This window comes from Camelina sativa, chromosome 6 (genome assembly GCF_000633955.1).
Source record: "Camelina sativa cultivar DH55 chromosome 6, Cs, whole genome shotgun sequence".
Classification (NCBI taxonomy): Eukaryota; Viridiplantae; Streptophyta; class Magnoliopsida; order Brassicales; family Brassicaceae; genus Camelina; species Camelina sativa.
In genome coordinates this window covers 16,181,270-16,196,515 of record NC_025690.1, presented here as the reverse complement: position 1 = coordinate 16,196,515, position 15,246 = coordinate 16,181,270, and the positions used below count along the sequence as shown (strand labels likewise).

Here is a 15,246-nt window from a genome sequence, read left to right as displayed (position 1 = left end):
GGGGGGGGGGGGGGGGGCATAAAGCATCTCTTACAATGTCAAGATGAGTGAACACAGTTTATCTAGTTTCACGGAAACATGTATGGATAAAATAATAGACAGGATACATATAAATTAGGGAAATAAACTACGGCCGATCACTACTGCTCTCTGACTCGGAGAATTCCTCTAGCAATGAGTGCATCAAACCGATCCTGCATATGCCTCTCTCGCTCATCGAGACGAGCAGATTCCTTTTGCTGCTGTAGGATAATGTAACCTACGAATGGTAATCCCGTTATCGAGATTCGATTCAAAATACCCATGGGAGTTGAATAAAACCACTTGGCATATCTTGCTACTGCGGACGCCGTGACTTGATCTTGGATCTCCAACTGTAATTACTCTTACAAAAAAAAAAAAAAAAAACATAAACATAGTCAATCCCTAAACCTGATCGATGATGCTTATGCAAACGATAAAGATATACTAATTCCAAAGGAGAAATCAACAAGTCATAGGTTAAAATTTTACTAGATAGATATAACACTAGTAAATATTAATTATATAGCTACATTTTTTGCTACAGAAAAAAATAATAACAAATATTAACTACAAATAGTTACAAATTAGTGACGAAATTTTAGTTAATAGATATTGTAGCTAATTGGTAACAAACATAAATTGTAGCAAATTTGTTACAAATTTGGAGACACAAAATGTAGTAACATTGTTGCACACAACATAAAAGGTAACAAATTGTAGTAAAAAAATTATTCAAATAATGTATATTTTTCAAAAATAAAATATGAACAATTTACTACAAAGTAGTTGTAACTACAGTGACAACTTACCTCAAAAAAAACATAACAAAAATATTTACAAATTAATTGGATTAATTGTTTTTTTTTTCTTTCTTCATTTTTGTCAATAAAACCAAAAAAAAATTAAGTCTACAGCAAAAAAAAAAAAAAACACCTTATCCAGTTATCCATTCTTTCACGACAACAAACAAAACATTAGAAAGAAAAAAAGTTTTCCCCAAATTGAAATCTAGGTTTTTCCGACTCTACTGTGAAGCTCGTCGCCGGCCTCCTTTCGCTTCAATTTCGATGTCATATCTTGGCGAAGAAGTGGATAACATGTATCGGTTAAGTGTCTTTCTAACTCAATTTTTATTTGCTTCATTCTCTAATTATCTCTCTACCCAGATCCGAGTTTGCGAGATCTCAAGCTACCCTAACATTTTCCAGTTTTGCTCTTAAATCTTTCAACTACTTAAGCTTTAGGTTCGTATTTATACATTTTTTTTTTCTTCTTCTTCTCTGCGATTTGTTCCTTTTTTGTTTAGATGAACGATTGAATCTCGAGTCTGATTGAGCCTCTCTGTGATGGATATAGTTCGGATTCGATTTCAAAGTAGAATTTTGATTGCTTGTAAACCAGTAAGTTCATGATCAGGGCATTAACTACTTGCTGAAACTTTTAAACTCACTCGATTTTATTTTGCAGCAGATGAGTCAAGCTTTTGATTGTTCAATACTTATGGTTATTATATGCTTTTATAGAAAGGTAGATATATTGAATATGGTATCTATGATATTGGATGAACCATATGATATGTCTATTTCTCTCATGACATCTATTTAAATTCTTAAGCTTGTAATTTGTTTTCTTGTTTTAGTGCACAGCGCTTGCATGATTTGGGCGATGAATCTAAGTCGATTCCTCTGTGGAGATAAGGTTGGTGAACCCTTGTTTAAAACAGCCATTTGAAGAGAATTTTTGTATTCAGATGATTTTACTTATGTTCGTGTGAGTTACTTTTGTTTGATATTTTGCAGGTTATTACTTATTAGACTAAGTGGGGCTTTGTTATTACTTATTATACTAAGTTATTGCAAAAGAATAACTTCAGAGACAACTTATTACTTTTTATTTACAATATTGTTTGGTTTTGTAGACAACTTCAGAGAATAAGGGCTTGACTATTCTGATCTTCAAAGAGCTTTTTTTTATTTCAAGAACAGTTGTTGACTAACCAACCTTGAAGAATCACGCCTCAAGGTGAACACTAGGTTTTCCTTTTTAGCTTCCAAACTGAAGATAACCAAATGTGGTCACATGATTCTGATTCTGAACCTTATTAGCTTATATGGTCACATGATTCTAAACCTTATTAAAACAAATGTTCCCTCTCCATGGCCAGCCATAATATTTACTTTGCAGGAACAGAGAGCAGAGTTGAAACCAATGTTCCTTTACATGGCCATTGTTGCTCTCCTAAACCATGGTTCCTTCGCTTGGATGACAGTAACTGCAACATCGAGAAGACCAATTCAGATACAACTTTGTAATTAGGGTATTGCTCTTTTACTTTGCTATCATTGGTTTTGAATATGAATATCTTATGCTTCCAACCTATGCTGCGTTTTAGACTTCTAGGGTCTGTATTTTATGATTACCTTTCTTGTCTCTACTATGATACTTCTGATTTTTTTTTTCCAGGTGAAATGGGTAAAGACTTTCTTTCCGAATGACACCAAATTCTGGAAATAAGTAAACAACTCTTTCCATTCTTAAACTTTTAAAATAATTCTTCTGATGGTTTATACTCTTCGACTGCAGTTAATTATATAGGACTTCAACATTCTTCGAATACAACATAACTTATACATTGCATTTGTGTCGCTAGCTTTTCAAGTATATTTGGCATTTCTGATTTGTTTTCCTAAGTCGTATCATATCAATGCCCTCAGGTCCCAATGACGAGTGAAGTCACCAGCAGATGTGGAAAGCGGAGAAGGATGAACTTGTTGTCTCATCTTTCTTTCATCTCTCTTTATGTGTTATAAGACTTGGCTTCTAAGTACTTATATATATTCTATTTGTAAGTGGTTTTTAACTCTGTTTGAGAGTTTAAAACTCTTTCTTTTTTGAATGTATGATATTACACTAAGGTTTAACATCAATAGTAATTGTGTACTTTCATTTTTCTCTTTGATTTTTAACATATTTTCACATATATTGCTAGATATTTTCACATAATTTATTTTTGGATGAATTTATATAAAAATTTTCAATACACTCTACAAATAATTTTGTAGCTAATAGAATGATTTTGTTACAACCACCCTTGAAGATTTTTGTGAGTATGTAGGCACAACAATTTTTGTCACGTTTTGTAATCATTTGCTACTAATACGTTTTTTTACAGTAATTGTCTCAAACCGGCGAAGATATCTGTATCAATTAGTAGCAAATGGTGACAAGTTCGGTTGTATCTAGTAGTGTAGCAAATAGCGACGAATTGCGATGAAGGGATCAGTTTGTGACGAGTAAATAATTACTAATTGTTTTTGTAACAAATCTGTAACAATTTCTATTTGGCTACGGAAAACAAGTTATTCCTACACATTTTTTTGTAACTATACAACACAATTTTACTAGAGTAATTATATAACTAGGCTACTCTTACGAACTAAAAACATAACCATGCATGGTCAATCTGTAAATCAGATGATAATATACATCCAATAGAAAAAGGGATAATTAAGATGTCTCAAGTCCAGAGGAAGAAATCTACATAATCAAATCACTAGAGAGAGAAACCTGACAAAACAAGGCGGTTCCTGAACTCAAAAGGTGTATATTGTTTGTGTTCTAAAACCTACGTATTCGAAACTTCATCTTATATATATATATATATAGTGTTAGGAGAAAGGATATTTTCCTATTGTTTAGCTAGCATATATTATATCAATATTCTATATTTGTGCATCAAATCTATTGTATCTATATATATATGTATCTTTCTACCTATCAATAAACACACATATATATTTCCCCTAAGATTTACATGGTATGAGAACAACGTTACAAAACCCTAAGCTTCTAAATTTTGTTTCCGCCGTTATTGTGTTTCTTCTCAAGAACACAAATTTTTTTCTGATCTCATCTACTACTTTCTAACTAATGTTTGGCGATACAACCTCTGATTTTTCTACTACTACTACTAAGGAATCTATTTCCTCTTCTCCATACTACCTACCTTCTAATGATCACCCACATCATGTTTTTACCCCGTTTCTTCTTAATGGTGAAAACTATGAGAAGTGGGCTAAGATTGCCCGTAACAATCTTGCAGCCAAGCATAAACTTGGTCTAGTTGCTGGATCTCTTCTCAAACCCTCCTCTGATTCTCCTGACTATCAACGGTGGGTTTTAGTAATCTCGATGCTATGTGGATGGCTCTACGCGAGCCTCGACCCTCAAGTCCAGAAGGTGATCTCGTTCGTTGACAACGCAAAGGCCCTATGGGACAATTTGCGTGTTCATTACTCTATTTGTAACGCTTCTCGTGTTCATCAAATCAAGTCGTCTATCGCTCGTTGTGCTCAAGATGGACAAACCGTTGCTGATTATTTTGGAAAACTCAAGGTGATGTGGGATGATCATGATGACTTCGAGCCTTTTATTGATTGTTGTTGTAGCTCTCCGTCTTATCCTCAACGTCTCAAGCAGCAAGGTCGTCGTGATCTTGAGCGTATCCATCAATTTCTCATGGGTCTTTATGCCTCTCAGGTTTGGTACTACACGTACTAATATTCTTAGTTGTCTTAACCGAGACACCGACATGACGCTTGATCATGTTTATTCCGAAGTTATTGCTGAAGAACGACATCTTACTATTCCTAGCTCTAAAGAAGAACGTATTGATGCTATTGGTTTTGCGGTAAATCTGGTGTGAATGCTATTGCATCGGTTACTCGTCTCAATCAAGGCCCATGCACTCATTGTGAACGCACTATCCATTCGGTGGACACATGTTTTGAATTTCATGGCTTACCTGACTTGTGGATTGAAAAGCATGGTGATTCACGCGGTGGTTTCCGCAACGAGTCTACTCGTGGTCAAGGTCGTGGTTCATACAGAAGATGCGCCTGTGGTCGTTCTTTCTCTTCTCCGTCCTACCGAGCCAACAACGCTCAAGCTACTACGGTTTCTGCTGATGAATTTACTGATATTCCTGGTGTGAGTAAGGAGACACTATCTGCGATTGTGAACTTGTTGATATCTGATCAATCTCCTAGCCATGACAAACTTTCTGGTAAGCCTAACTGTGTTGAGTTTTTACTTGATTCTGGAGCATCTCATCATATGACTGGTGATGAGATGATTTGGCGTGTTTATGATTTGGAGAGTCACGAGTTCTTTGTTTCTCGTGACGTTGTCTTCAATGAGGATGTTTTCCATATGCAAAGGAGCAGTTATCATCTTCGCCATCACTACCTCTGGTTATGCCAGCTCGGTTTCTTGATGACGTCGAGCTTTCTGCTGAGTCTATTCCACCGGTTCTCATCGACAGGGGGAGCTCTGTTTCAACATCTCCGGACCCGTCTCCTTCTACTGTGGTTCCACCTGTTCCTACTGTTGATCCCATTGTTCCTATTATTGATCTTTCCACAGATGAGTCTGATGAGGATTCTGGTGATGCTTCGCATGGTTGTGATCTTGGTAATGAACCACTTGGTCGTGGTCATAGAGAGAAACAGAGGTCTACGCGTCTCAAACTGTACGTTACTTACTCTGCACGACATGCTGAAACCCTCGTCTCTCTCAAGCCCGCGTCTTCTTCAGCATCTTCAGGTACGTGTTTCTATCCTATCGCAAATTATGTCTCATGCGACAAGTTTAGTTCTGCCCATCAGCGGTTTCTTGCAGCTGTTACTATGGTCGATGAGCCTGTTACCTATAAGCAGGCAGTTCAAATTCTCGAATGGCGAGAAGCCATGCACAAGGAGATTGATGCTCTAGAACTCAATGAGACTTGGACACTTGAACTTTTACCACCTTGTGTCAAGGCTCTTGGTTCTAAATGGGTGTATCGTCTTAAGTTTAACTCCAACGGTACTCTTGAACGATATAAGGTGCGGTTAGTTGCTCTTGGTAATCATCAAACAGAGGGTATCGATTTTACTGATACTTTTGCTCTTGTTGCTAAGCTAAAGACGGTTCGTACACTGCTTGGAGTTGCTTCGGTTAAGAATTGGGAGCTGCATCAAATGGATGTCTACAATGCTTTCTTACATGGGGATCTTGACGAAGACATTTACATGAAACCGCCTCCGGGGTTTCTTCCTGATGATCCATCTTTTGTGTGTAAGCTCAAGAAGTCTATTTATGGTGTCCGACAGGCTCCACGATGTTGGTTCTCCAAGCTATCTACTGCTCTTCTTGACTATGGTTTTGTTCATTCTCATAAAGACACCTCTCTCTTCTCTTACACTCATGGTTCTAATGTTCTTCATGTCCTTGTTTATGTGGATGATTTGATCGTCTCTGGTAATAAATCTACGGTTATCATGTCTTTTAAAGCATATTTGAGTCATTGTTTCAAGATGAAGGATCTTGGTGCCTTGAAGTACTTTCTTGGTTTCGAAGTGGCTCGTGGACCTGATGGTATTTTTCTTTCTCAACGAAAATACTATCTTGATATTATTGACGAATGTGGCCTCTCGGGTGCTCAACCTGCTGATACTCCGTTAGAACAGAATCATAAGTTATTGTCGTCCAAGAGTAAACCGTTCTCGGAACCTGATCAATATTTTCATCTTGTTGGGCGACTAGTGTATCTTACACATACTCAGCCTGAGGTGAGTTATGCGGTGAATATTCTAGCCCATTTTATGCAAACTCCTCTTATGGATCATTGGGACTCTGCTCTTAATGTGGTTCGTTACTTAAAATCATCCCTAAGACAAGGGATCATGCTTTCTTCTAAGTCTTCTCTTCAGATTAATGCCTATTGTGATTCTGACTCCAATACATGTTCGATTACTCGTCGTTCTCTCACTGGTAATATGGTTATACTTGGTGGCTTTCCTCTCATTTGGAAGACTAAGAAACAAAAATGTGTGTCTCTATCCTCGGCAGAAGCTGAATATCGAGCTATGGTCATGACTTGTACGGAACTTTTGTGGCTCAAGGAGATTCTCGGATTTCTTGGCATCATGCATCCTCAATCTATGCGGTTGTATTGTGATAATGAAGCGGCTATGCATACGCGGCTAATTCGGTGTTTCATGAGCGTACGAAACACAATGAAAGTGACTGTCACTTCATTCGCGATGAGGTTGTTTCTAAAACTATTGCTACAACTTATGTCAACACTCATGAACAACCAGCTGATATCTTTACTAAGGCGCTAGGTCGTGATCAGTTTCACTATCTACGGTCCAAGTTGGACGTTCTCGATTTACACGCTCGAACTTGAAGAGGAATATTAGGAGAAAGGATATTTTCCTATTGTTTAGCTAGCATATATTATGTCAATATTCTCTACTTATGCATCAAATCTAATATTCTCTACTTAAATCTATTATATCTATATATGTATCTACTACCTATCAATAAACATACATATGAGGTAAAAAAAAAAATAAACACGTATATATATTTTCCCTAAGATTTACATATAGCCACGTACTTCAATCCTTAAAAAAACATTGACGTCTTCAATCCAAATTCCACAAGGAAAATACGTAGGATCTCATCAGAATATTATTTTATGTTTATCTACATATATTATTTTAAAAAATAAAAACCATAGCTAAAATTAGTTTAAATTTCAATGTTAATTTTAAACAGGTTTTTAATGCATTTTGGGTAAATCGTACATATATATATAGTCATTGCCTAGAGGTATACTTAAAATAGAAACTAACAAAAAAAATTGTTAAAAATTAGATATCCCAATGCCAATAGACATTGTGGTCTTTAATTTTATTTTTATGTAAATTCATTAAAAGGTAATTACATAAATTAAACAGAGTGATCTTCCTACTATTACTACTACCTTTCAGTTCCAATTTCTCGGGGCAAGAAGAAATCAAAATCAAGTAAACAACAAATAAGAAATCAAAATCAAGTAAACAACAAATAAGAAATCAAATAGGCGAGTAGAGACCTCAAAACGGTGTCGTTTGTTTATTATCTTCTTCTTCTTACACACTCTCGCCTCCGGACGACGGAGACAGTCAGATACTAAAAAAATAGGGTTTCAGATTTTCTTTTTTCTCTTCAATTCGAGCCAGTTGATTACCGCCGCCACCTCTTCTTCCATCAAGTCAGTTCCTTTCTTCTTGGGATTTTCTAAATTCTCTATTTTGAGGCTTAGTGTTGTTCTCCCTCTCGCTCTGTTATACATTGATTTTGTGATACCAAATTTGTGAGAATTTCGAATTGATTGTTAGTTTGCGTCTTCTTTGGAGCTTGTGAGTATTATAATTGATTTTTCCTTGCAGAACATAACAATAATGGAATTCTAACTTGTAATGGCGTACTAAATCAACTGCGAATCGTGGTTCGTCACTTTTTGCTTAATCACACTCTTTCGATCTTTGCCTTATTTTAATTAGTCTTATTTCCAAATCCTGATACTCGTTGTTTCAGTTTTGTGACATGGTTACTGTTTCTAGGCTGTTGAACCTCACTCTTGTTGTTGTTGTTCCCGAGCTTGACAAACCATCATCTTTCTTGGCTGATTCAAGGTATTCTATAACCCCCATCTCATCTCTTTAACAACTACGAAACCTAGAATGCTTTTAGATTACTATAATAGATTTAAGGTGAGGAAGAGGAGCCCATTAAGTGTTTGGTAGACCAAACGATAGCTTCGTCTTATGTCCTTCTCCCCTAGATAGAACCAAAGTTGAATCAACTCCGTTAATTGTGGTTGGATGCTGCCATAACTCCATTCCAATGTCAAAGTGTTTATTACTTCCCTTTTCGTCCACTGATTTTGATTTTCTTTTTGATTAGGTTTTGTGTACTGTCACCATCTCTTAGACCACTCCTAAGAGAAGTGAAGGTTTGTTTGAGCTGTGTACATGGGGGCTCTTGCTCAGGTAGTTCCGTGGATACCAGAAGACGACCTGCTTCTAAAGAATGCCATTGAGGTGAGTTCCCATTTCATTGAGTTTGGTCACATGTCTGTCCCATTGTTGGATTCAGCCATGGATTTTTATCTCAATAGAGGGTTAGAGCATGCGTTTTATGTTTCTTCATTCAGCTTGTCTGGTGTTCGAGTAGTAACGTGAACTGGAATCCTTCATTTATTTGCAGGCCGGTGCTTCTTTGGAATCGCTTGCTAAAGGTGCTGTGCAGTTTTCTAGAAGATTTTCTATCAAAGAACTGCAAGATAGATGGCATGCATTGCTTTATGATCCAGTTGTTTCTGCAGAGGCGGCTTTCCGGATGACTGAGCTTGAACGTACTAACCCTAATTTTCCTACAAAGTTCGGTAGAAGTGGGTATTCAAAAGAAATCAAAAGTTCGTCTAGGAAGAGAAATGCTGAAAGGCTCAGACATACTTATCATTCCTTACGGAAGAAGTTTCGAACTGAGCCATTCAATTCCTTGGATCTAGGTTTTCTCGTTCCACCAAATGATAGCCATTTCATGGATAATGGTGATGCAACACATCTTGGTCTTGAAGACTCTCACATGGATATCATCCACAACGCGTTTCCAGAAATCTTGGCTGAAGGCGGTTGCGTGACAACTCATGTTGTGTCGGAAGATCATTTACAGGGAGACATTCCTTATGTAGGAGGAGGAGAAAATCTCACATTTACTGAACATGCAGGCCCTTCAGGATGTGATGCGGTTTATCAAGATTCCAAGCAGCAACTGGAGAATACTACTGCTCATGAGGTGAAAACCACAACGGCTAGTACTGATTTCCTGGCACAGCTTTCTACTTCTCTTTTTGAAGAAGACCCTGAATCGTTCATGGAAGTAGATGGCAAAGAAGTTGACAAGTCGTATTATGATGGTCTTAGCTCACTGTTGGTGAACTCGACAAATGATACAAATTGCGAGGCTTTGCCTAACTCCACCGAGCAAGAACCTTTGACCGCACCAACCAATTCAGGAGGTGCAACTCTGGATGATCATGTGATGCTTGAGCTAGATGGTACAACTGAAATGAGCTTAGAGGAATGCAAAACTGTGTCTGACTCTGTAGATCCTCATCCTGAGATTGTTGAGGGTGTAATCTGCTGTTTATTAAACCAAGAGGATATTGAGGTTCCGTGTAATGATGACATTTTCGTATCCAACAACTCCCATCCAATGTCAGTTTCTTCGTTAGCCAGGCGGAACTTTAAAGATACCAATAATCCAATAACTACATGTGTCAGAGACATTTCCGCCAGTAAGGAAAAAACTGAAGGGCATTCACTCCAGACCCAAAAGAAAAACTCAGGACGTTCACAGGGGTCTACTCAAGGAAAGCCATTGAAGGGCCAATCAAGTCAAGGTAGCAAAACCAGGGCATCGACTAGTACTGAGTTACAGAATACTGTTGCTCCTGGTGGTTCTACCTGTGTAGCTTCTGCACAGGCAGGCTCTACTACTCTGCTTTCAGCTGGTACCGGTGCAATAGATGAAAAGAAAGAAATTGCTGGTGGAACACTCTTTGTTGGATTTGATAGTCATGAGAGCTACCCGGACAAGGATACTGAAACCTGTAAAGAGGAAAACGATGTACCACCTATTAATGAAGCGTCACATGCTAAAGATACTGATGGTGGTTTGATAGAGATTCCAGACCCTGTGCTGGAGATTACTCCAGCAGAAGCAGACACGCATGTTTGTGAGAGTGATGAGGACTTGCCGAATTATTCTGACATTGAGGCTATGGTAATTATCTTTATTCTTGATGCTATGGTTCCATGAAACAATAACAGCTAATCGATAACACCCTTTTGATTTCAGATACTTGACATGGACTTGGAACCTGAGGACCAAGATAATTTTGATCTCGAAGGTAATTGAGCATCCCTTCTCGTTCAGTGGAACTCATGTTTGCTTTTTGTATCTATCTACATTTTTGGAAAAAAGAAAGCTTTTAGTACGTGAATCAGTAATCAGCATTTGGCTCACGAAGTTCATTACAAGCCATAAATACTGACAGATATGTAGGGAACCTATTTCCATGGGTAGTGCAAGAGATGTTATACTAGGTTTAAGGCTTGTTTGTGATTCCGTCATATGTTTTCACTTGCAGTTTCCAAGTATCAGAGCCAGGACATGAAAAGAACAATCATAAGACTTGAGCAGGCTGCTTACTCATATATGCAAAGAGCCATTGCTTCCCGTGGTGCATTCGCTGTTTTATATGGTAGATATTCAAAACACTACATCAAGAAGCCTGAGGTATTATTATCCTATTGATATAAGTATTTTCCTTGTATGACTTGAGAGAAGCTTCGTGAGAAATTATAGTAGCACTTGTTTACATCGGGGTTCTTTTTTCCTGGCACAGGTTTTGGTGGGTAGATCAACAGAAGACCTCGCGGTGGACATTGACTTGGGAAGAGAAAAGCGAGGTAGCAAAATATCTCGACGACAGGTTGGTCAATAGTAGATGCTTTTTATTTGTATATTTAAGTGTTAGAGTTGTATGAGAAAAGGAACAACCCATGATCTGTGACCACCTTGTTGTTGTTTTTTTTTCTCTCTTTTGGTTGTTGAATGCAGGCGATCATACGGCTTGGTGATGACGGGTCGTTTCATATGAAGAATCTGGGAAAGTATCCAATTTCAGTAAACGAGAAGGAAGTAGATCCTGGACAGAGTTTAATCCTCAAATCTGATTGTCTAGTGGAGGTTCGATCCTAGATACTTTTTTATGATCATTACATACATAAAAATAATAGTTCCTTTCTTAAGTCCTGAGACATGGTTCTGCGCAGATAAGGGGAATGCCTTTCATATTTGAAACAAACCAAAGTCGCATGAAAGAGTACCTGACGAGAACAGGGAAAGTGAACTGAGACCAGAACAAGAGTGCGTGTGTTGGTTGTGTAGATGAATGATGTATCTCTTGTGTAATGTACCTTAACCAATAACCATAGGGACATGTCTTGTAGATCTTTTATTTACATCTTTGGTTCCGCATTATGCATAGTTGACCCAGTTTTAAAAGCGCTGAAATGAAAATACAAGTCTATTGTAACTGAACTACTTGTACTTTAAGCGAAGAATGATTGTTCTCGTCTTCCGCGTGTAAGGGATTGAGTATGACCTTCCAGTCACACTGACTTGCATTGCTCGAATCAAAACTTGATGATGACTAAAAACAGTCTCTGTTGCAGGCCAATTAAGTCCCAAAACGACACTAACTCATCGAAACAAAAAAAATAGCGTCATCGTGGCTATTTTTACCACAATGTATTGATCAAGAAAAGATCTCATATATCTCGTTCATCTTACTTTCTATTTTAGAGTTACATATTTTAGTTATAGTAGCGTTGTGACCTACAGTAATGTGTTTGATATTTTATGGTGCGCAATGGCTTTTCTGCCTTTTTATCATAGGGTTTATTTCTTCCATGGATCTTTTACTTTTTTTTTTTTTTGAACAACCAGGATCTTTTACTTAATTATTGTAATCATATGGGAAACATATTTGAGTTATATTGGAAGTGACATTAAATCAAATAAAGAAGTAAAGAAAATTTAATTGTCCCAAATCAACAAACAGAAGTAGACACTTGGCTTTTAACAACAAAATAAAAACTTGGTTCATACCTAAACTAAACACTTTCGTTTACTTTAGGGTAAGCCCAAAAAGCTAACCAAATCCACCTGCACTGATTTGACGTTTACAAACGCCGTTGTGCATGTCACCGTTGTAAACACTATATAGGGTCGAAACTGACGGTGCTCCGTTAATAAAATGGACGGAAAGCAAACTAAACCAGTTGATAGCTTTGGTCCCCTCTCTCTTTCACACCTAGTGACAATTGATTTAAGCAGTGTCTTGTAATCTAGACAACCATCGATGTCCGTTGATTTAAGCAGTGTCTTGTAATTAATAAAAAACCACTTTACACAATAGGCAAATTTATCACTTAGTTTTCATCAACTTCTGAAATCTCCTTTCATGGATTCGGCAATACTTTCTATTTATAGTAACTCAAGTGGACCCTTTACTTCTTCAACTCTATCTCTCTCTTTCTATTTCATTTCTTTTTTTTTTGAAAAAGTTCTATTTCATTTCTTTCTTCTTATTATATCTCTTTGTCCTCTCTCCACCAAATCTCTTCAGCAAAAGATTTAAGACAAAAGTAGAGAAGAAAAAAAAGAAGAATATGGCGAGAGGAAAGATCCAGATCAAGAGGATAGAGAACCAGACGAACAGACAAGTGACGTATTCGAAGAGAAGAAATGGTTTGTTCAAGAAAGCACATGAGCTCACGGTTTTGTGTGATGCTAGGGTTTCGATTATCATGTTCTCTAGCTCCAACAAGCTTCATGAGTATATCAGCCCTAACACCACGTACATACACGGATCTCTCTTATAATTACCCCACTCTTAATTTAAACTACTAAACTGCTTTGTTATCTTCTAATTAATTAACGACTTCTTTCTTTTGGGTGATTTTGGTGGCTATAGAACAAAGGAGATCGTAGATCTGTACCAATCAATTTCTGATGTCGATGTTTGGAGCACTCAATATGAGGTTATGTTCCCTCTTAGATCCTTCTTCTTGTTCTTGATATGTTTTTTTTTTTTTTGTATGGTTGGTAAAATTTGTGATGTATTTGTGGCAGAGAATGCAAGAAACCAAGAGGAAACTGTTGGAGACAAATAGAAATCTCCGGACTCAGATCAAGTATTTGTTTCTCTCACTTGATCTCATCTATGTCACTTAAAACATAACTTTGAATTGCAAACACAAATTAAAAATTTTTGATATATAATTTGTACAAATTGTAGGCAGAGGCTCGGTGAGTGTTTGGAGGAACTTGATTATCACGAGTTGCGTCGTCTTGAGGATGAAATGGAAAACACTTTCAAACTCGTTCGTGAGCGCAAGGTTCTTACTTCTATTGATTTTGCTCATATCTAGCTAGGGTTTTAATTATTCATATATACTCACACATTAGTTTTTGAGTTTAACTATAGATAAAATGGCTTTTGTTGTTGTGTTTTAAAAGGAAACATTTTGTGTACTGTTGGATAATATATGTAAGCGATTTTTAATTAATTTATGTTAATTGTGCAGATTAAATCCCTTGGAAACCAGATCGAGACCACCAAGAAAAAGGTCACATCTTCTGTCCACTCACTTTCCCATTTTAGCATATTATTTGTCTCAACAATTTTGTGTTACACACTTACTCGTTGATAACACTTTTCTAAGAAAATTATCCCGTTTTTGTGTTTAAGCAAATGGATAAAGGTAACACTAAGCATATAATATGGTGATCGCATAATAAGTTCGGTATTTTAATAGTTTCTCTTGTGGTTTACACATTTGCAGAACAAAAGTCAACAAGACATACAAAAGAATCTCATACATGAGCTGGTAATATCTCTTTTTGTTTCCCTTACATGTTGTTTTTATGCATACTATATACATGCATGTAGCCAATGATTAAAAGGATAGAAATGTAGTGTAGATTGACCAGTCACTATTATGTTTTCTCTTGATTCTTCTAATCAAAATACTACCGAATGGAAAAAATGTAGTGTAGATTGACCAGTCATTCTTATGTGTTCTATATCAGACATGTCATGTCATTTCGAATTTAACAGTGTTAGACTTAGTTATTTGGAATATGGATTATTAAAATGTTTTGGTGAATTTAGGAACTAAGAGCCGAAGATCCTCACTATGGACTAGTAGACAATGGAGGAGATTACGACTCAGTTCTTGGATATCAAATCGAAGGGTCGCGTGCTTACGCACTTCGTTACCACCAGAACCATCACCACCATTACCCCAACCATGCCCTTCATGCACCTTCTGCCTCTGACATCATTACCTTCCACCTTCTTGAATAATTAAAGGTTTTGAAAAGCTAGATTGCCGGTGCTATCACTATCTATCTAATTAATATAAGCTACTTAAAAGCATAAGACTGGTGCTGCTAAAACCTTAAACTGTCATGTTTCTTAGTTATGTATTTTAAAGCCTTAAAAAATATGTACTGTGTGATCAGTAGCTTGCTGCTTAGACTTATTGTGGGTGAAATGTTTTCAAGACTTTTATCATGTATCATATTATTATATGAACCATCTGCTTATTTATGCTCCACATCCTACTCTGTATTATCTAAAGAATCAAATGAGCAAGATAAACACTCCTGCGACTTTCCATTTTTTTTTGTGATTTCAATGTCAATTTTATCAGAACTGCTTTTACAAAATTAAAAAGCAAAAACAATCTATAAACATGTATTCCGAGC

At 36.8% G+C, this 15,246-nt stretch overlaps 2 protein-coding genes and 1 long non-coding RNA gene across 7 annotated transcripts; all 3 read left to right on the top strand.

The window, feature by feature from the left end:
- Window positions 1,004-2,927, top strand: LOC104791706. Of its 4 annotated transcripts, XR_002038506.1 has the most exons (7): window positions 1,004-1,424; window positions 1,495-1,551; window positions 1,664-1,722; window positions 1,943-2,046; window positions 2,189-2,341; window positions 2,488-2,538; window positions 2,739-2,927. It is a non-coding gene; the product is annotated as an uncharacterized LOC104791706 (long non-coding RNA). The 4 variants fall into 4 exon arrangements; XR_002038505.1 differs by having other exon boundaries at window positions 1,004-1,551; window positions 2,215-2,341; XR_768943.2 differs by having other exon boundaries at window positions 1,004-1,551; window positions 2,209-2,341.
- Window positions 7,951-12,004, top strand: LOC104791705. 2 transcript variants are annotated; one of them, XM_010517658.2, is made up of 10 exons: window positions 7,951-8,107; window positions 8,286-8,344; window positions 8,460-8,531; window positions 8,803-8,939; window positions 9,106-10,686; window positions 10,762-10,813; window positions 11,054-11,202; window positions 11,312-11,398; window positions 11,527-11,655; window positions 11,742-12,004. In XM_010517658.2, exons 4-10 carry the CDS (start codon window positions 8,871-8,873, stop codon window positions 11,820-11,822), a joined length of 2,148 nt encoding a protein of 715 aa, XP_010515960.1. In that variant the 5' UTR covers window positions 7,951-8,107; window positions 8,286-8,344; window positions 8,460-8,531; window positions 8,803-8,870; the 3' UTR covers window positions 11,823-12,004. The 2 variants fall into 2 exon arrangements, with proteins under 2 accessions (XP_010515960.1, XP_010515959.1); XM_010517657.2 differs by having other exon boundaries at window positions 8,434-8,531.
- On the top strand, window positions 13,024-15,095 carry LOC104791704 (floral homeotic protein APETALA 3). Its single transcript, XM_010517656.2, has 7 exons — window positions 13,024-13,330; window positions 13,448-13,514; window positions 13,606-13,667; window positions 13,772-13,871; window positions 14,061-14,102; window positions 14,319-14,363; window positions 14,648-15,095. The coding sequence occupies exons 1-7, from the start codon at window positions 13,143-13,145 to the stop codon at window positions 14,840-14,842; spliced, it is 699 nt and encodes a 232-aa protein (XP_010515958.1). The 5' UTR covers window positions 13,024-13,142; the 3' UTR covers window positions 14,843-15,095.

What these genes read in the sequence shown, in the direction of transcription:
- LOC104791705 (XM_010517658.2), top strand. Translation starts at nt 8,871, where the DNA reads ATGGGGGCTCTTGCTCAGGTAGTTCCGTGGATACCAGAAGACGACCTG. An exon ending in AGATAATTTTGATCTCGAAG is followed by an intron (nt 10,814 to 11,053) that starts GTAATTGAGCAT and finishes TTTCACTTGCAG; the next exon opens with TTTCCAAGTATCAGAGCCAG. An exon ending in ACTACATCAAGAAGCCTGAG is followed by an intron (nt 11,203 to 11,311) that starts GTATTATTATCC and finishes TTCCTGGCACAG; the next exon opens with GTTTTGGTGGGTAGATCAAC.
- LOC104791704 (XM_010517656.2), top strand. Translation starts at nt 13,143, where the DNA reads ATGGCGAGAGGAAAGATCCAGATCAAGAGGATAGAGAACCAGACGAAC. An exon ending in TTTGGAGCACTCAATATGAG is followed by an intron (nt 13,515 to 13,605) that starts GTTATGTTCCCT and finishes TATTTGTGGCAG; the next exon opens with AGAATGCAAGAAACCAAGAG. An exon ending in AACTCGTTCGTGAGCGCAAG is followed by an intron (nt 13,872 to 14,060) that starts GTTCTTACTTCT and finishes TTAATTGTGCAG; the next exon opens with ATTAAATCCCTTGGAAACCA.